Source organism: Trachemys scripta, chromosome 1 (genome assembly GCF_013100865.1).
Source record: "Trachemys scripta elegans isolate TJP31775 chromosome 1, CAS_Tse_1.0, whole genome shotgun sequence".
In the NCBI taxonomy this organism is placed as follows: Eukaryota; Metazoa; Chordata; order Testudines; family Emydidae; genus Trachemys; species Trachemys scripta.
In genome coordinates, this window is record NC_048298.1 from 156,460,583 (window position 1) to 156,480,809 (window position 20,227).

A 20,227-nucleotide genomic window follows, 5' to 3' on the forward strand; every position below is an offset into this window, starting at 1 on the left:
GCGGGGCCCCCGTGGAGTGTCCTCTTTTTCCACTGTTTAAGTATGGCAACCCTACCGTACCTCCCCGTGCCCCAGGCACCCAGACTGTGGTGGGGTCAGACCCAGCTGCCCCCGTGCCCAGCGCGGAGAGGAGGGTGAGAGACAACCAGCCCCCTGCCCCCGGGAGAGCAAAGCCCGTCCCAGTGCTGCGCCGTGACCCCCGGGGGCGGCCCCTTCAATCCCAGCAGGCCCCGCTCCCGGGGCGCCGTCCCCTCCCCTGTGTGGGGGGTGGGGCGGGGGAATCTTCTACGCAGCCCCTGCCCGTCACGGGTGAGAACGGTCCCAGGTCATGGGGCGCGAGCCGGCAGCGGGGCCAAAGGTCACCGGCCGGGTCAGGGGTCACCTGGACAGGGGCCGCAGGTGGTGGCGCCGCAGCGCCTCCTCCTCGTAGTTCAGCAGCTTCAGCTTCTCCAGCAGATCCTCCATCATCGCAAACATGTGATAAGCCGCGCCCGGGCCCCGCTCCGCCGCCTCCAGCTCCTCCGCGCCGCGGCGGGCCCCGCCGGGGGCCTCCTCCGCCATCTGCCCGCAGCCTTCAACCCCCCGCCGCAGAATCAGACCCGTAGCCCAGGCGCGTCACCGGGGAAACAAACTCCACCCCCACGCCCCGCCAGCGTTCCACCAATCACCTCTTCGCCACGCCAGCTACTCTGGGCCACCAATCATTTCCCCGCTGTGGCTCCTACGTTCCACCAATCAACTGCCCAGACTCTGGCCCAGGTCCCTGCTCACTCATCCAATCACCTCTTAGAGCCCCGCGCCCTCATCAGAAGCGTCTTAGAGTGTAAAGGGCTTGATTCTGTGCTATGCATTTTGTATGCGTCACTTCCGCTCGCGGACTGTAGAGGAAAACCATAGAGACTGGGCAGCATGGCTATATTGTCGAGCAGTCACTGCCCTCTCTTTCGGTGGGGGGAGAAGAGGCTTTGCGTCTTCTCCCCCGCCATCCGCTGATTGGCTAAACGCAAAAAGGGGCGGGAGGAGCCGTAGGAGAGTCTAAGGGGCGGAGCTGAGTGCCAGAGACGAAAGCTGATTGGAGGAACGGCCAGAGGACCGCCCCCTCCTACTACTTCTGAACCTGCACGGGCTGGGGCAGAGAGGGGGATGCTGTGAGCGCCAGAGGCGCCCACGGTGGGGAGCAGGTGGGGGAGCCCCTGCAACCGCCTCACCCACCGTCCCTGCTGCCCGCGTGCTCGGACGCGCTGCGCTGCAGCAGGGCTGCCCCTGGGCTTCAGGGCAGAGGTGAATGTGGCTGAGCTAAAGCCCGAGCTGTGCCCTGGTGACGGGGCTGGCTAGGTTTGGGGGCAGCTCGCTCTCTTGCTGTCTCTCTCTGGCGCATTGAGTTAGTGTCCCAGACCTGAATGAGAGCTGGGGATAAGCTTGAAAGCTTTGTCTCGCTCCCCAGCAGAAATGGGTCCAATCAAAGATATTACCTCACCCTCCCTGTCTCTCTCGCTGGGGTATGGCAAGGTTTCGGTGTGTGAAAGCTCCACGCCTGTTGTTTTTTTGGGGATGGGCAAAAGGGTAAATCTAGGGATTTGGGAAGAGGGATGGTTTCCACTTGCTACTGAGGATTAATTTGGCCTAAACCTGTCATTTCCCATTGTCAGTCTCAGCTTGGCAGCACCTAGCTTTTAGAGGATGAAATTAATCTGCTGCTCCATGAAAGACACAAACCCAGCTGCATACAAGGGCACTACCAAATACCTACTGGGAATGATTTTGCCTGTCCCCCATATCTTTCAGCTGCAGTAAATGTATGAAGCAATTGTAAGAGCAACACACCTTTCAGCTCTCATGTCTTTTGGCATTGTTCGATAGACTTTTGACCTAAGGAATGTTGCTTACCCATTACCCCACCCACCTTTTTCTATAGAGAGGCATAGTTCAGTTTTGACCAGCTGACTATGTGGCAGCATTGATTTCATTTACTGTGAGTACCATTTTTGCAATTTAGACCAAATGCTTAACAAAAATACAAATATGATTAACTGCTGTTAAAGATGGGGAAATGTGAGTTGTGCTATTTTAAGAATAGATTTGTTTGATCAGTAATTTAACTATGTTTGACTTATTAAAAGGTACTTTCAAAACTAAAATGCATAATTATCATATTTATTCCTTTAATACATTTGTTCATGGGTTTCTTACTTAGTTTGTTGCCTGACCTCAGGCTCACAATTCTTTCTCTGTCTAAATTTCAACAACAAATCTGTTTTTTTTTTTTTTAATTTACTGCCATTAAGTTTGACTTGCTAACCACTTTTCAAAACTAATGTGAATTCAAATCTCTGACAGTCAGTGAGAGTATTTGCAGTGTGGTTGTAACTCTGTCGGTCCTATTCTTAATATATAGTCTTAATGGAGAGACAAGGTGGATGAGGTAATATCTTTTATGGGACCAGTTTCTGTTTTTTTGGTTTTCATTTCAGATGGCTAAATTTAGTATCTTCCACTGTTCTAAGCAGTGTAGTTGTAGCTGTGTCTGTCACAGGATAGTAAAGGGACAAGGTGGTTGAGGTCCAATAAGAGATTACCTCACCCTCTTTGTCTCTCCATTAAGAATATACTCACAACAAAATGTTTAGAAGCTCTAACAACTTGAATAATATTACACTAGATCAAACATGGCTTGGTTCTCTAGCTCAGTCTCAGACTTGGTAAAAATCAGTGGATATACTAGCTATCTTTTATTTGTGCTAAATGGAGAGAGCAGTTAAATGCCCCTTTGTGTAGTGATAGCTGAAGGAAGAGGACACTAGCACACAGGCAGGGCCGGCTCTAGCTTTTTTGCTGCCCCAAGCAGCAAAAAAAGTGCCGCCCCCCCAGCCGCGCGCCCCGCTGCCCCCCCCGCCGCGCTCCCCCCGCCGCCCCTTACCAGGTGTCGCCCCAAGCATGTGCTTGGGTGCCTGGAGCCGGCCCTGCACACAGGGAAAGGTGCCACAGGGCAAGCCCAATCAGAAGCTAAGCCATGTAGATAGAAGGGTTTACCTGGGGACTGACTGGAAAAGCAGAGATTGAGGGATTGATTGGTTGCATTTTTGTGTGTTTGAGAGAGAGAGAGAGAGAGCTTTTTTGGGCACCGGACTCACTAGAGAGGCAGGCTCAGATTTCTTAGTATGGAAAACACCTCCTGTTTAACTAGCACAGTTCAGGGCATCAGCACCTGTACTCCCCCTGTGTGGTCCAGCAAGGGCACCTGCTCAAGGCTTCTGGCTTCCCAGATGTTGCTGCTGTTGGGTGGAGATATGAGTCTTTTTCTGATGGGTATTTCCATGCCAAACAGTTTCCTGGCTATACTGCAACCTCCCCAGCATCAGCCAGACTACCTAAGCAGGCTTACTTCATTTCTCTCCTCATAGATGTACACAGTGTAATTGCCACAGTTAAGTTACCACACAGCTCTTTATAGCAAGCACGTTTATTCTCAAGGTGAAAGCATTTTAGAAAAAACATATTAAAAACAAAAGAATCTATACACATGCTTATCAGAGATCACCTCATCACTCCCGAAAGGGCTCTGGTTGGTGATTAGTCCTTCAAACGCCACATAGGGGTCTCTCCTGTGGTCATAAAATCATCACAGCTTCAACTCAGAACCAGCACATTCACTCTTGTGTGGCCTCAGTAGGCTAAAGCCATTTCAACCCTTTCCTAAGGAATGGGGCCTTCTATGGACTGGAGATCCTGCCTGTTTGCTGGATCAGGTAGAAGGCCTTGAGTTGGTTTAAACTGAGGTTATTTATCCCAAAATCCTTTGTCTATTGGTTCCTGGAGAATCCAGTTTCAACCAATATATGCAAGCCTCTCTCTAGGTGGTGGTAGGTACACATCAATCATCATGGCAAATTCCAAAGGAAAGTAGCTTCCTTTCACATTGAAAGCCAGCCAGATTGATCTCTATCTCAGTCTTTAAGACTGACTGGATGTTCAGTCTTTCTGTCACTGGTGATCTTACTGCGCCACCAAAGCTTTTGCTGACCACCTGATTACTGACCATGTAGTGGCATTCCTTAGTAAATGCACTCTGTAATTTGTTGGTCTTCCATCCTAATAGTATGTCCATACCAAGAAAGCCACTGCAATTGAACTACTGCTGATGGAGGGAGTTGTTGGGTTCAGCTACCAATACCCTCATTGCTGAGGTTGTTCTCCACTTAATATGGAGCAGCTGGTGAAGACAAAGAATCAAAAATGTCAGTCTGCCACTCCTCATCCTTCCTCACTGCCCACAATACAGTTGGTATAACCATGGTTCTGTAGAGCCGCAGCTTTGTAGTAATCTTGGTGGCCCAACGTCTCCATGGATGCCGCTGAAGGGCCTGACGCACATGGTTGCTGCTGTAAGAGCACCCCATCTTTTGAGCATCCTCCAGCACTGACTGTTGCTTCCCAAGTACAGTATTTGACAGTTGCTACCTGCTTGATATCATGTCTGCACAGGTTAATACTGCACTGGTAGTAATCTGGAGACTACTTGATGGTAATAGCCGGTGACTTAGTTGTATCTGGATTAATAACCAGACCAACGTGTGCTGCGTATTGCCTGACCAGACTGGCCATTAGCTGCAGCAGTTCACCAAACTGAGCCAACAAAAAATAAAAATGGAAAGAGAATGGTGAGGGGAAGAAGGTGCCCCTGACACGAGGGAAGGGGAGGCCACACAGACACTCTGCCATGGTGGAAGGTGGAAAAGAGGGAGCATGGAGAGCCCCTGAAATAGAGGGAAAGTGGGCATGCAGTTTAGTGTTCACTGTTATCCATTCTACTCTATATCATATGAATCATGGATATGAGTTCCAGGTTGTAAGGTCTAGCTGACATTTAAGTTTTGCTGCTATACTGGCAAAACCCTCTTAAGTGTAGATTATACCTCTTATACCTCCAAAAAAAGTGCTTTTGCTGGTATAGTTTAGTTTATGTTACTTTGGCAAGCAAGATAAAATATAGTGGCAAAAGCTCTTTTATGCCAGTGTAACTGCTTCTACTAGGGCTTTCGCTGGCTTAGAAATGTAAAACACACAAAATCACACCTTTAACCAACATTGCTAGACTAGCAAAAGTTTCTAGCACCGACCTGGCTTCATTCTAGGACAGGGGTGAGCAAACTATGGCCCGGGGCTGCATCCAGCCCTCCAGAGGTTTTAATCCGCCCTCAAGCCGGGGAGTGGAGTCCGAGGTTTGCCCTGCTCTGGCGCTCCAGCCAGGGAGTGGGGTAGGGGGTTTGCCCCGCTCCACTTGGCTCCAGAAGCAGTGGCATGTCCCCCCTCCGGCTCCTACACTTAGGGGCAGCCAAGGGTTCTGCATGCTGCCCCTGCAGCACCCATTGGCCGGGAACCATGGCCCATGAGAGCTGCAGGGGCGGCACCTGCGGACAGGGTGGCGTGCAGATCCACCTGGCCACGCCTCTGTGTAGAAGCCAGAGTGGGGACATGCCACTGCTTCTTGGAGCTGCTTGAGGTAAGCGCCGCCAAGAGCCTGCACCCCTGAGCCCCTCCTGCACACCCACCCCCTGCCCCAGCCCTGATCCCACTCCCTCCCTCTGAAACCCTTGGTCCCAGCCCGGAGCACCCTCCTGTATCCCCAACCCCTAATACCCAGCCAGAGCCCTCACCCCCCTGCACCCCACCCCCAATTTCCTCACGAGCAGTCATGGCCCGCCATACAATTTCCATACCCAGTTATGGCCCTCGGGCTAAAAAGTGTGCCCACCCCTGTTCTAGGATGACCAGATGTCCCAGTTTTATATGGACAGTCCTGGTATTTGGCGCCTATTACTCCCCACCCCCCGTCTTGATTTTTCACACTTGCTGTCTGGTGACCCTACCTCTTTCTGACTTTTAAACTACTTCTGCCTTTTTATTAAAGAAAAAAAAATGTAGTGTTGGCATATACTTCTTTATGAAAAAAATCAGTTCCCAGTTAAGTAAAGTGCCCCCAAGAGGAATGGCACCAGAAGAAATAGCACAAAGAGAACATATTACAGGATCCCAGAAGATTTCTCAACTTTTGGCTACTTCTGCTGAGTTGCTACATACATGCTGGTTTCTGATAATTTCTGAAGTAACCCATATAAGGATCCACCACTGTAAACTGAAATTACTGACTTCTGGAACACACAGCAGCGTCATGTTGCCCCCTTTCAGTCCTGGTTTCTGAAATACAGAGACAGCATACAAGATAAGGGGCTTCTAACATGTAAAATGCGCCCTGGATTTGGTCTATCGCAATTAGAGATGGAAAACATCCAGGGTTTGGCCTCCTTGAGCTAATGCAGGGATTTAACAATTTATAGACTGTAGTCGTATTCATTTTTGTGCTCAAAAGTCATCTGGACTAATATGCTGCTTTGGTTACCTGCAGCTTTCCAAGTTAGCTTTACTTCCTTATTGGTAGAAGTATTCTTGTAAGCACTTACATATACTTTAAATCTGCTGTTGCCAGGTTACAATCATAAAGAGAGAGTAAACGATCATCTGAAATGCCGTATGCTAAGGAATAAATAAATCCTTGTTCTGAAACCAGACACGTTTTATAGGGTCAAAATCTGCTTTTATTTTCACTGGTAAAAATAGAATTACTCCACTAGGAGTGTCACAGATAAACTATCTGTTCCATCTTGTGTTTATTGGTGCTTGTAGTACCTTTCCCAGACCTGAAGAAGAGCTCCGTGTGGGTCAGAAGTTTGTCTCTCTCACCAACAGAAGTGGAGCCAATAAAATATATTCTCTCATCCACCTTCTCTCTCTAAGATCCATGGACCGATCCAGTGGTGGATCCTTATACAGCGACACTGCACGAGCAACAAAATGGCAGATAAAATTCAACAGTGATAAATGCAAGTAATGCATCTTGGAAAACAACTACACATATATAATGATGAGTTTTAAATTAGCTGTTACCACTCAAGAAACAGATCTTGGGGTCATCGTGAACAGTTTTCTGAAAACTTCAGCTCAGTGCACAGCAGCAGTCAAAAAGGTTAATGGTATGTTAGGAACTATTAGGAAAGGGATAGAAAATAAGACAGAAAATATCACAATGTCACTAATCCATGGTGTCCCCACAGTTGAATACTGTGTCCAGTTCTGGTCACTCATCTCAAAGAAAGATACAGTGGAAGTGGAAAAAGTTCAGAAAAGAGCAACAAAGATGATTAAGGGTACAGAATAACTTGCATATGAGGAGAGACTAAAAATATAAGGGCTGTTTAACTCAAAAAAGAGATGATTAAGGGGGGATATGATAGAGATCTATAAAATCATGAATGGCGTGGAAAAAGAGAATCAAGAAGTGTTATTTACCCTTTTCCATAATACAAAACCAGGGGTCACTGATGAAATTAATAGGCAGCAAGTTTAATACAAACAAGAGAAAATATGTTTGCACACAATGCAGAATTAAGCTATAGAACTCATTGCTATGGGATGTAGTGATGACCAAACGTATAACTGGGTTCAGAAGAGAACTGGTTAGGTCCATCAATGCCTGTTAACCAAGATGGTCAGGGAGGATGTTGATATATGTACCAGGAAGACATATTACTTCACACACTCCAGTCAGTTCAGTTCCCTGGGCTACAATGCCACAATTTCACACCTGCCCTCTAAAATCCAATTTAGCTGTGAGTGCCATAGTTTTGATAAGGCGTGAGTTATTGTGTTTTAATAGCTCTATAAAGAGTCATACTGGCTTCATGCTAGGTTATTTTCAGGTCTTTATCATGGGCAGCCAGTGAGCTGACTGTTGGGGGGAGGCTAGTCTCCAGCCTCTCCCCTTCTGCCCTCCCTCCTCCGCAGTAGCCCAGAGCACCCCCACTGTGGCCTCTGGCCCCAACGCCGGGTGGCTGGGCAGTGCGGCCGCAGCACGCCAGCCCCAGTGCGTCGGGCGGCGCAGTCCCAGTGCCAGCTGCCCTGAGTCCCCTTGGCAGACCGGCCAGCCAGTCTGGGCTAGGGCAGAGCATCGGGACTGCACCAGGCTGTCTGGGGAGGTCTATGATACCCACATCCCATGGTGTTTAACCTTTTTACCAGGTTATTCACGTGTCTTTCCTAAAGGCAACTCACTCCCCCTCCTTTTCCTGTAGTGATAACATAGTTTTATGCACTGTCAGAAATGGCAGTCACAACCCCTCCAGCAGGGTCATTGATATACTTTGTATCTAGACTACAGCTGTTTACTCCAACCTACCGTAATTACCTCTATTTTATCTGGACTGGGTTTTAAACTATTCCTTATCCAAGCGCTACACATCCTGGGTCATTCATGCAACTGCCATGAGGGTGGAGGGTCAGATGAGAAGTAAGATTAGAATTGGGAGGCTGAAATGTATGGCTAGACTTATTGAATACCTTCCTTGTCCTAGCAACCACAGTTACATTTGCCTTATCATATAGATAAAATTGTAATTTACCCTCTAGGGCATATGTATAGTATGGTTTTCCACTGGATAGAATTTGAAACCTACAGGGGTGTAGCAGGACGGGACACTCACTGCTGTAGCGCCTCCTGCCGGTCAGTCTGGGAATTAGCTCAGCAGCGCCCTCCTCTGGTCGGTTTCTCTCCTGCCCTTACCTGCACCTCTGCAGTCCCTTTATCTTCACCAGTTCAGACCCCACATCCCTCCCAGACACCGGTGCCCCTTACCTTGGGTTGCTGCTCCATTGCAGTATCCCCACACTCTGGGTCTCCCCTCCCAGGGGAACCCCAAACCCCTATACCCACCTTATACCTCAGTGGCTACTGCCAGTCATCAGGGGCAAACGGCAGTCTGAAATGACCATTCATCACTGGCAAGGGGGTTGGACCTGCTGCCTTTTCTTGCCTTGTCTGCCTCCCTGCAGCCCTAGTACCTCCTCAAGCCTTCACTCAGGTGGAGCTGCAAATAGTCAATCAGCCTAGGCTCTGGTTCAGAGCAGGGCAGGAAACAAAGTCACTCAGCTCCAACCTTGTGCTCAGGTGGGGCTGCAACCAATGTCAGGTAACTCAGGCTTTCCTTCAGCTAGCCTGAGGGAGGGGGAGACTGCTACCCACCGCTTGGGTGGCACGGGGGACGCAGGCCCTCCCACTCCATTGCATCCCAGCCCAGGGCCCTAAGGGTGGTGGAGGGGTCTGCCACCACGTCAGCGGGGATCCAAGTTGTAACATGCTGAATCACCTCTGCCAGCATTGCAGCCAGACAGGGGTCTACCACCCCTGGGCCACTTGCACTCTCCCCCTGCAAGGGTACCTGCTGGTCCACTGAGATAAGGTGATCAGTGGGGGCCTCAGTTGCCAGCAGAAGTTATGCCGGGGTTGGGCCAGTCGGGCGGTCCAGGTCACCCATCTGTCTCCTGAGGGGTCGGGTGGTCTGGGCCAGTCATCCAGGGGTCCGGGCCAGTCATCTGCACTCTGTGGGCTTGCTGCCATCTCCCAGCATGAGTGCTCAGGGGACATATCTGTTCCCTCCAGTGGCTATTAGAGTTGATGGATGTACTAAGTACCTTTCTTTCAAGCTAAATGGAAAGAGGAATTAAATACCCCTTAATGTAGTGATAGATGTAAACAATAGACAGCCACTGCCTGAGGCAATGGGCCATACTGAACAGAAGCTAAACTATGTGGACTGAGGGGTTTCCCTGGGACTGATTGTGAAACACAGTGGTTTGGCGATTGATTGGTTGCAGTTGTGTGTATGAGAGGCTGAAAGCAGGAGAAACAGGTGTGAGCAGGGCCCCTGGGGAGGAAGCCAAGAGACAGGGCTTCTTTTGGGCTAGAAGGGTAGACTTGGATTTCTGAGTGAAAACTACCTGCTATTCGGTCCTACCGTGTTCAGGGAAACAGGACTTTGTGTACATTGTATGTGAATAAACAGGATTGCTCTGAAGAAATACCTGACTTCTCTCATCAATTTCTCCTCTTAAGAAAAACAACCCAGCAAGGCCCCAAGTATTGGCTAGCAAAGGGGTAACAGTCATATTAGTAGTGACTAATGGAGAACGATTTTCCTTTGGCTCAAATGATAGAGGTCTGTGTTTCTAAAACAGGAGGCTCTACCATCTATATCTTCCTTGCACCTCCACATCTGTATGGGCAGTTTAATTGGCAACCTTGATTTCGGTATACACATGGCCATGAATTTATTTCAGTTATCCTCTATATAATCGAAGTTGACTTGCAAACTTTCTGGATGAAAGATGCTGCAGCACTGTAAATTATAACCTGGAAGCAAATGAGATTAAAATTGGCTGGAACTCTCCAAGGGCCAGTTGTGCAGATTCTACAAACTGGACCTTACGGATCTGTTCACATACATTGGCAACAGACTAACACCTGACCGTTTGCTTGAAGTTTCAACTCTATAACTTTAATTTCTAAGGGGAGCTCCCCTGCCTTCTCTCTTGCTGCTTCTCGAGGCCCCAGCCAAACTCCTAACTTAACCTTTGCTGTCTTATCATTTTATATGTGTTTTCAGGAGGTGTTGGATGGCTGCTTCATGTGTCTTCAGAGGGGACTTCCAGGTAGGGACACACTGTTATACTGCAAACCCATCTGGGTCTTTCTGATGACAGGAAACACCTGCCCCCAGCCATATAGGAAAGGGGGAATAGGAAAACACTTCCATTCCAGCAGCTTCTATAAAAGCAGCAGTCAGATAGTGCATCACATTGTATGTGGCTACAGAACCAACTGGTTTAAAAATGTTGACAGTATTGGACTTTTAAACTTAAATACAGTGCTTAATCTGTAATGAAAGAGGTGCTGGGACTCGAGCAATGTTTTTACTTTCGTAACTGATGCAGCAAGGCAGAGGTGCCAGGGCTGTGAACTGCCCAAGCCTAGAAGTGCTGGGGCTCAGTCCTGGCACAAATGAAGCACTGCTTAACTAGGGGCTGTGTTGATATCACAGACACCCCGACTAAGGAAGAGATCATTCAAGCCATCAAATCCATAAAAAATGGGAAAGCTCCTGGCAAGGATAACTTGAATGCAGAATTGTTCAAGGTAAATCCAGATTTAGCAGCATCTATCCTGGCCCCTCTATTTACATCAGTCTGGGAAAGGGAAAAAGTGCCAGGTGAGTGGACCAATGGGGTTATAGTGAAGTTACCAAAGAAAGGAGCTCTCAGTGATTGTAATAACTGGCGTGGTATCACACTTTTATCTGTGCCGAGCAAAGTCTTGTGTAAGATCATAGTCCAGATATGTTGATAGCATTCTCAGAAAAGAGCAAGCAGGTTTTCAGAAAGGGCATGGATGCACAGACCAGATCTTAACTCGACGAAACATAATAGAACAATGCTTAGAATGGCAACAGCAGCTCTACATAAACTTCATAGACTTTGAGAAGGCTTTTGATAGCATTCACAGGACCAGCCTATGGTGCATTCTGCAGGCATATAGAATCCCTCTCCATATAATCAACATCATCAAAAGCTTCTATTTCAACTTTACATGCAGTGTTGATCACCATGAGCTCAGTTTTGAAGTCAAAACAGGAGTACATCAGGGGTGTGTCGTGTCTGCAATCCTCTTCAACACCGCCATTGACTAGGTAATGCAGTGTACAACAGAAGACATTCCAAGGGTATGTCTACACTTACCTCCGGGTCCGGCAGCAGGCAATCGATGTTCTGGGATCGATTTATCTCGTCTGGTCTAGACGTGGTCTAGAGCCGGTACTCCAGCTCGGCGAGAGGAGTACGCGGCATCGATGGGGGAGCCTCCCTGACGCGTCTGGACCCGCGGTAAGTTCAGACTAAGATACTTCGAATTCAGCTACGTTATTAACATAGCTGAATTTGCGTACCTTAGTCCGAAGTGGGGGGTTAGTGTGGACCAGGCCCTAGAGGCATTAAATGGACACCCTTCTCATCCCTAGAAGACCTGGACTTCACAGATGATGTTGCTCTCCTGTCATATACCCAACACCATATAAAAGGAAAAACAACTTGACTCAATGCATTCAGCCAGCAAATTGGACTGAAAATCAATCACAATAAGACAGATAATATGACCTTTAATATTGCCTCGCCATCCTTGATAGAGGATTATGTTCTCACCAATGTAGAAACATTCACATACTTGGGCAGCACCATCAGCCAGGATGGTGGAACAAGCCAGGACATCCGGAACAAAATCGATAAAGCCAGGAACACCTTCAGGAGCTTAAATACAGTCTGAAATAATAAAAAATACAAAACCAAAACCAAACTCAAGATTTATCAGAGCTGCATACTTTCAACATTACTTTACAGTACAGAATGCTGGGGAATGACAATGTATGACATGTCCAAACTGTCTTCATTCCATACAACCTGCCTCAGAAAAATCCTCTGTATCTTTTGGCCCAGAACAATCTCAAACCAAGATCTATTGACACAGTGCAATCAAGAGGATATGAGCACCATCATTGCCAGGAGGCACTAGAGATGAATTGGCCATGTGCTTTGGATGGAAACTGATTCCATTACCAGAGTAGCAATATGATGGACACCTGAAGGCAAGCGAAAATGAGGCCGCCCAAAAACAACATGGCGAAGAGCTGTGGAAACTGAGCTGAAAAACTTGGGGCACAGCTGGGGAACCATTGAAAGACTTGCCAGAAACAGACAGGCGTGGAGGAGCTTTGTCACTGCCCTAAACGCTAGAAGCGTAATGGTAACATGATGATGATGATGATAAATAGGGGCAGAATTGAGCTGTTAGTTTAAATCTCACCATTCTCTGAACTACAAAGTTAATTGCATAACTTTGCTGCATACAATAATTAGTCTTATCACATTTGTCTTTAATGGTTCCTCACAACAGATTAAAGACTGGTAATTTTCTTTTATGTGACATTATCAGTTTCCATTTTTGTTAAATCAAGTTTCTAGCCCTCAAAGTTGCAGAGAAAATCTTGAAAATATGAACGCTGAAGGCCCAGAAACCAGAAGACATTCCCCATCCCGCCCTTTAAATTGTGATTTTTAAGCCCCTTATGATTTTGGGGGCCTGACTCCTGATTTTTGAATGCTTGGGATTAGCAGTGGAGTTGTTTGTACATTTCCCATTTAGGTCCATGATCATATAGCTGGTAGGTGTGAGCACACCCCTGCATTAGCCTGGAGCCCTGTTAAAGTCATTTAGGCTCCACAATGGTGCAAGAGTTCACCCACTTGAAATGTTGCAGAATCAGGACTTTAAACTCTTGATAACAGACCTGCACTATGTCTAGAAAGGCCCCTCCACATCTAGAGCTATATAAATAACATTATAATAATTGTTGATTGATACAGTACAATAGGATAAGCACTTGACAGGCCTTAAACTGTTTTTTTTTCCTCCTCTATGTTATCAGTTAGAAATGAAACTACTGTGAATCAAAGAAGACATGAAGGTGCAGAAAATACTCATCTTTCTGTTTCATTTGTATGCTGTAGTTTCAGGTAAGTTTTAGCTGTGTGTTCATGGAAATGATAAAGAAATTAAAGGCCTTTTTTTTCAAGAGGTGAATTACTTAAAAGGGACATTGTCAAGATAAAAATCATGGTAAAGAATCAGCTTAAGGCACTCAATTGATATGTCACTCAAAGCAAAATAAGGATGTCCTCATAAATGGATTGAATTGCAGCAAAGGAAACAAACTCGGCCGTGCTCTTTTCTCCTTTGATATATGAAGGCATCTTGAAGCACAAGAAAGCAGCAATCTAAGAACAACAGAGTTTCTTGAGTAGGTAGGCCTTAGTATGCTGGGACTTTCTGTTCTGTTCTCCTCTGTAGGCTGCAGCCCTCGGAATACAACATTATGGTGTTATACCCTTGAGCAGGCGTGACGTTCCATTCAATAGGCGTGGTTAACATACAGTCACCCTAGTTTAAGTCAACGTTGATCCCAATTCCAAATATATCAATCAGACAATTGTAACAATTCTCTGATTATACTGACAGTATCAATTGTCAGCTATTCTACCCGATGTTGCTCCCCAGGTCTTCAGGGTAACAGCAGAGAGAGCACCCAGGAACTTTAGATCCAAAACAACAGGCTCCCTACCATCTGAGATAAAAGAACCTCAAGTAATGCTATGTTTAACTTATAAATGTTAGAACAATATAAAGGGCTATGGTTAATTAGCTAATGTTGGTACAGTGTACTGGAGCTGTAAAGCTCTGGGAGTAACTCCTCGCTTAACGTTGTAGCTATGTTCCTGAAAAATGCTACTTTAAGCGAAAGGATGTTAAGCAAATCCAATTTCCTCATAAGACTTAATATATATAGCGGGAGTTAGGTTCCAGGGAAATTTTTTTCGCCAGATAAAAGACACACACACACACACACATTCTCTCTCTCTCTCTAAGTTTTAAACAAACAATTTAATACTGTACACAGCAATGATGATTGTGAAGCTTGGTTGAGGTGGTGGAGTCAGGCCTGGTCTACACTGGGGGGGGGGGGGCGGAATCGATCTAAGTTACACAACTTCAGCAACGTGAATAAGTCGATGTACTTAGATCTACTTACCGCGGTGTCTTCACCATTGATCCAGTGGGTAATGTAGACAAGCCCTCAGAGGGTTGGATATTTCCCAGGGAATGCTTTGCTGCTAAATGATGAACTAGCACTCAGCTGAAACCTCAAGGGTTAATACATTGTTGTTAATGTAGCCTCACACTCTACAAGGCAGCACGAATGGAGGGAGGAGACACAATAGACACATGGCAGTGGCGGCAAACATTCCCTGCGGAAACTGAACGTGATGATGAACCCACGCTATCCCATTCAAGTGCACCACTCCGCCACTTTTCAAAGTGCGGAGGGATGCATGCGTGTGTGTATGTGCGCTTGTGTGTGTGTGTGTGAGAGAGACGGAGACACAAACCTCGTGTGTGTGAGCAAGAGAGAGAGAGAGAGACGTATTGCTCCTTTAAGTACGCTGACCCAACTGTATGTACCTTGCCTTTTTAAATAGATCAGCAAGTTGAGACAGCAGCTGCTGCCAGCAAGTTCCCTTCATCCTGAGCCTTGTCATGTCCCCCCTCCCCCCACTCTGTGGAGATGGGGTACAGGAGTGTGGGTAGAGGGACACCCTGACATTAGCACCCCTCTTCCCCCACCCTCGGCACAGCAAGTAAGTGCTCCCAGGAGGAGCACAGGGCAGTGTGGGGAGGGACAGCTGAACTGCCCGGCAATCGATAGCCTGCTGGGTGGCTGCTACACAGGGAACTTAGGGGAGCTGATAGGGGGGACTGCTGGTCCACCCTGGTTCCAAGACCCCACCAGCTAGCTCCAACCGGCTGCCCTTCCTGCAAGCAGTGGACAAAGCAGACGACTGCCAAATAACGTTATAAGGGAGCCAGGGCCGGCTCTACTGTTTTTGCCGCCCCAAGCAGCGCGCCGAATTGCCACCGCGGACAGCAGGGGCAGTCCATGTGCTGTTAGGGCGGCACGTGCGTTTCCACGGCGGTGGCAATTAGGCGGCAGCTTCTGTCTTCAGCCAGAAGACAGAAGCCGCCGAATTGCCCCCAGGGGCAACTGAACATAGAAACTGGAAGGCTTCCTGCTTGGAAGGCTGGTGCTTGGAGCCGGCTCTGAAGGGAGCATTGCACAACTTTAAACAAGCATGTTCCCTAATTGATCAGTGACGTAACAACGAAACAACGTTAACTGGGATGACGTTAAGAGAGGAGTTACTGTATATAAATCCCAATTATTAGTTTGGGCACTGGAAGGCTGCAGTCTAGAATGTCAGTGATGCAGAGTTGAGTATGTCTGAATGTGAGTGTCACGCATTAGAATACTGGTGTACTGGAGTAAGGATTATGTGACTGTCATCCCAACCTCTCTGCTTCAGGGAGGTCTGAGGGTGACATGAAATTTGTGCACCTGTTAGGGCCTGAAGATCAATTCAGCTGGACTGCAGTTGTAATTTTATTTGAGGGTGGAGCTGGGGGGAGGAAGTACATGGACTTACCTAATTTATTTTCAGTAACCCATTCAGAAATGTTCATGCACTTATAGTATGTGCACTGTGTTTTCAAGGTCCTGAAACTGGGCGATTTTCCGAAGATGTTATTCTTCCTTGCTTTTTTGAATCTGCGAAAGATGAAGTAATTTACTGGAAGAAAGGGAACAAAAATGTGCACAGCTACTACTATAAGAAGGATCAGCTAGAACATCAAGACTCTGAGTACAAGGGGAGAACATCCCTTTTTCATGAACAAATTCCCAATGGAAATGCCTCTTTGAAACTGAGTAACCTGAGCCTGAGTGATGAGGGCTCCTACAGCTGCTATGTGGGGACAAATCACGGTAAAACAGATGTGGAAGTCAGTCTGCATGTAACAGGTCAGGAGGATATTTAACATACCTGAACTGCACAGGTAGCAGATCTTATTCTCTTCTCTCTCACCTGAAATTGAAATACCTCACACCGGGTAGTAGCACCAATATCTTTCCAGTCTATCAGCACTAAAAGACAGCTCTATACTTCACTGTTGCATTTCAGCAGTAAATAGGGTGACCAGACAGCAAGTGTGAAAAATCGGGATGGGGGTCAGAGGTAATTGAAGCCTATATAAGAAAAAGACCCAAAAATCGGGACTGTCCTTATAAAAATCGGGACATCTGGTCACCCTAGCTGTAAAAGAAATAACCTAGTTCTAGCAGAGGATGAAAAGCTACAGTGCAGTCATTTGAGGTTAAAATCACTGCAGGTCTGCGGGATGCAATTGGGTAGCGGGTGAACTTAAATAGTAAGTGTGGAGGGTAGATTCTCACTGAAGTTTGGAAACTGATGATTGATAATGGGGCAAATGCAACTCTATAGTCTGAACTAAACACAAATAATTGGATTTGGCTTCTGTGTTCTGCAGATTCTCTCCTATATTATTCCAGAAAACCAATCACACCAAGTTAAGCCGAATGTTGAAAGTACCAGACTTTTTTTTTTGTCTTTACAGTTTCCCCCTCTTATGCAATGGAATATGAAAAACGAGACACAGAGAGACTGTTGAAATGTCTTGCCTTTCGTATTTATCCTGAGCCAAACATAACATGGGCATACAACAGTACATCTATGCAAAACACAAAAATGGAAGTAACCCAGGATGGCCCTCTCTATTTAGTTAGAAGTGAGCAGATCATTACAAACAAAGTTTCTTCTTACCAGTGTCACGTTCAATTTCACAACCAAAATTGGACTGCTGAATGGAAAATGGAAGGTAGGATTGAACTATTCTCCATCCCTTAAACATATATAGCCCATGACAGTTGAGCCATAATGAGTGCATGCATTTACATTGTGCTGGATTGGTAGAGAGACAATAGTTAAGGTTACATAACCTTCCATAGAACTCCGCTGATTATAAAACCGGCTAGGCTGAGATGAGTGAAAACCCCTCAACATTCACCCCCAAATTTCAGAACTGTGAAATGCATTTATTTCGAGTGTGGAAGCTTCATGCTTAGGTTTTGACCATGTTGGTTTTCCACCTCCCAAGTTGCACAACAATGAATTTCGAACTTCGAATTTCGAACTATTTCAAACTCACAGAGGTTTCCTCCATAGGTTTGTGAACCTTATGACCCTGGCTGGAGTTTTTAAACACAACCATAATGTGGTTTGGAGTGTCATTGCAAACCTATCACACAGCATCACCCAAGAGTAAGACTTGCCTATAGCCAACTCTAAATGGCTGTGGCTCGGCTTGTGTCCATTTAATACACTGGGGCAGCTAACTTTGTTTAGTGCACATATTAATTTTATATTACAGTAGCACTCAATAGCCTCAATCTGGATTTGGGATCCATTGTACTTATTACCGTAAAGATCACTTAGTAAGAGATGCTCCCTTTTTTTTTTTAAATTGTCCCAATCCATCCCCGACCTCTTTCTCTCCCATTGTCCAGGTGACCCAGCCAGACATTACCTGTGGCTGACGTAAAGCATTCTCCTTTCACCCTGCCTGCTCTGCACAAGTAGCAGCGGGGGGGGGGGGGGGAGAACTGTTCCTCATCTATTGTTCTAGTTACCAATCTGTCCATCCCCTATTGCTTATTTGAGTCCATTCACTACCATTTGTCTTCCCTGTCTTCTTTCTGCCCCCTGCCCTTTCCCCAGATCACATCTTCTCACCTCTATCCAAACCCAAAGGGCCTGAGGGGGAGGGGAATGGAGCAGCAGCCAAACAGATTGTCCAGATTCAAATAACAAAATACACTTGGGCAGAAAATAGATGGTGTCACTCCATAAGGAAAAACAGAGCCACTGAAATTTAGCTCTCCCCTATGGTCCATTTACTCCTGCTGCATCGGGCTTTTTTTGCATTCCCTAGAAATCCATTTCAGCAAATAACCATTGCTTTCCCAAGGCTCTTATCTCTTAAGAAATATTTCTTAATTGAGGCAACAGCAATGAAAGAGCAAAGTTTCCTGTCAGATCTGCAAGATTGACCTTGACTCCACTACTCTGCGCTCCCTACAGCCCATGCACAGAACTCATAGTTCTCAATCCACTATGCACTCCGCAGAGCAGAATTTTGTTCTGAATGTGTGTACTGTAGCATATTAACGTAGCTCATTAATGGAATCCCACATCTTAAAGGTCACATGGTGCTGAGTGTTATAAATGCCTCATATTGGCTAGAATTTGTCCTTACTAACAGCAAGTGAAATTCAAAAGGGTTAGGGGATTGGTCTGGATAAGCATCCAGATTTCTGGCTGCTTACCTGAACCTTTTGAGATCATGTAGCCTTCTGCTAGCCAGGCAAGAGGCAATGTGGAGTGCAGTTTTTTCCCCCCTGTTGGCCCTCAGAGTCACTCTCCATATCCCCTCATGTCAGCTACATCTACACTATGAGCTGGAGGTGCGAGTCCCAACTTGTGAAGACATACTTGTACTAGCTCTCATCGGAGCTAGCGAACTAAAAATAGTAGTGTAGCTGCAGTAGCACAGGAATGATGACATGGGCTAGCTGCTCCAAGTACGTACTCAGGGATCAGGTGGGTTTGTAGCCTGTGTTGCTGTAGCCCATGCTATCATGGTTATGCTACTATTTTTAGCATGCTAATGTAAATGTGTGTACACAAGCTGGGAATCGTGCCCCTTGCTCATCATGTAGACTTTGTCCCACACACCAAGCATGCTAATGTAGTGTAGAAATGTTATGGCTCCCTGCCCCAATACAAGTTGCCAACCATCCCTCTTCATTCGTTTGTGCCTATTGAGGTGAGTCACTATTCTCAGTCATAAACTCTACACCTAGCACTTGCAATATTTCATCCCAAGGAACTGTGAATTTGTGTGAGTATATGAGAATTTCTGTCCTACTTAATATCTTCCTTTGATCACTACTAATCTGTAAGTATCCTTTAGGAAGCCTTTCCCCCCCCTCCCCTTAAATAAAAGAAAAAAACCAGTAACACTCTCTGAATGTTAATATTTTTTTCCTCTCCTAATCCTTATAGTTGAGGACTCTGTTCCACCACTGTTGTTTACTTTAGGAGCTGTACTAGATTTTATTTTAGGCAATTAACTAAGATGAAATGTTAGGCACCAAACAATTGTGGTGTCCAGATATTTTTCTCCCTTAAAGGTTAAAAAAAAAAAGAAAAGAAAAAGAAAATGATATCTAAATTTAATTTCATATTTTAAACTAGTACATTAATAATGAACTTTATTTAGAACCTGTGTTCTAAAAACCTTAGATCTTTAACCAAAAATAAATGGAGTCTAATTTTGCACCTTTTATGCTCTTTACTTTTTGGACTTCATGCAGCTTAGAGAGTAAAAATAAACTAGGTGGTGCCTTTTGTTTGCATAAGAGTCAGAAAGCAAAGCTAACACAAGATTACAGAGTTAGTAGGAGTGACTCAATAGGGAAATGTTCACATCTAAGAAAAAACCCTCTTTGCATTGGCAAAAACAAAAACTCATTTAATATAAAGCAGTTGCCACCTCTCCACCGTCACCCCTTTTTGTTTGTTTGCTTAAACCAACTACTAAGGGTATGTCTACATTACGGGATTAATCCAAATTTATATAATTCGAATTTTGGAAACAGATTGTATAAAGTCGAATGTATGCGGCCACAGTAAGCACATTAATTCAGTGGTGTGTGTCAATGTACCGGGGCTAGCGTAGATTTCTGGAGCACTGCACTGTGGGTAGCTATCCCATAGCTATCTCATAGTTCCCGCAGTCTCCTCCACCCATTGGAATTCTGGG

The 20,227-nt window shown here is 46.1% G+C and overlaps 2 protein-coding genes across 7 annotated transcripts in view; one reads left to right on the forward strand and one right to left on the reverse strand.

Annotated features, from left to right (window-relative positions):
- IFT57 (intraflagellar transport 57) overlaps positions 1–609 on the reverse strand; it is a 36,332-nt gene extending 35,723 nt beyond the window's left edge. Inside the window, exon 1 of one of the 2 annotated variants that reach the window (XM_034790608.1) lies at positions 383–561. In XM_034790608.1, coding sequence (XP_034646499.1) covers positions 383–561 — 179 coding nt within the window. Of the gene's footprint in view, positions 1–382 lie in introns of both variants that reach the window. The other variant, XM_034790620.1, reaches the window with a different exon arrangement.
- Positions 610–1,718: 1,109 nt separating this feature from the next.
- HHLA2 (HERV-H LTR-associating 2) overlaps positions 1,719–20,227 on the forward strand; it is a 33,730-nt gene continuing 15,221 nt past the window's right edge. The window contains exons 1-5 of one of the 5 annotated variants that reach the window (XM_034790681.1): positions 1,719–1,972; positions 10,494–10,539; positions 13,366–13,449; positions 16,041–16,346; positions 16,961–17,221. In XM_034790681.1, coding sequence (XP_034646572.1) covers positions 13,395–13,449; positions 16,041–16,346; positions 16,961–17,221 — 622 coding nt within the window. In that variant the 5' untranslated portion in view covers positions 1,719–1,972; positions 10,494–10,539; positions 13,366–13,394. Of the gene's footprint in view, positions 1,973–10,493; positions 10,540–13,361; positions 13,450–16,040; positions 16,347–16,960; positions 17,222–20,227 lie in introns of all 5 variants that reach the window. The other 4 variants (XM_034790671.1, XR_004648228.1, XM_034790700.1 and 1 more) reach the window with 4 other exon arrangements.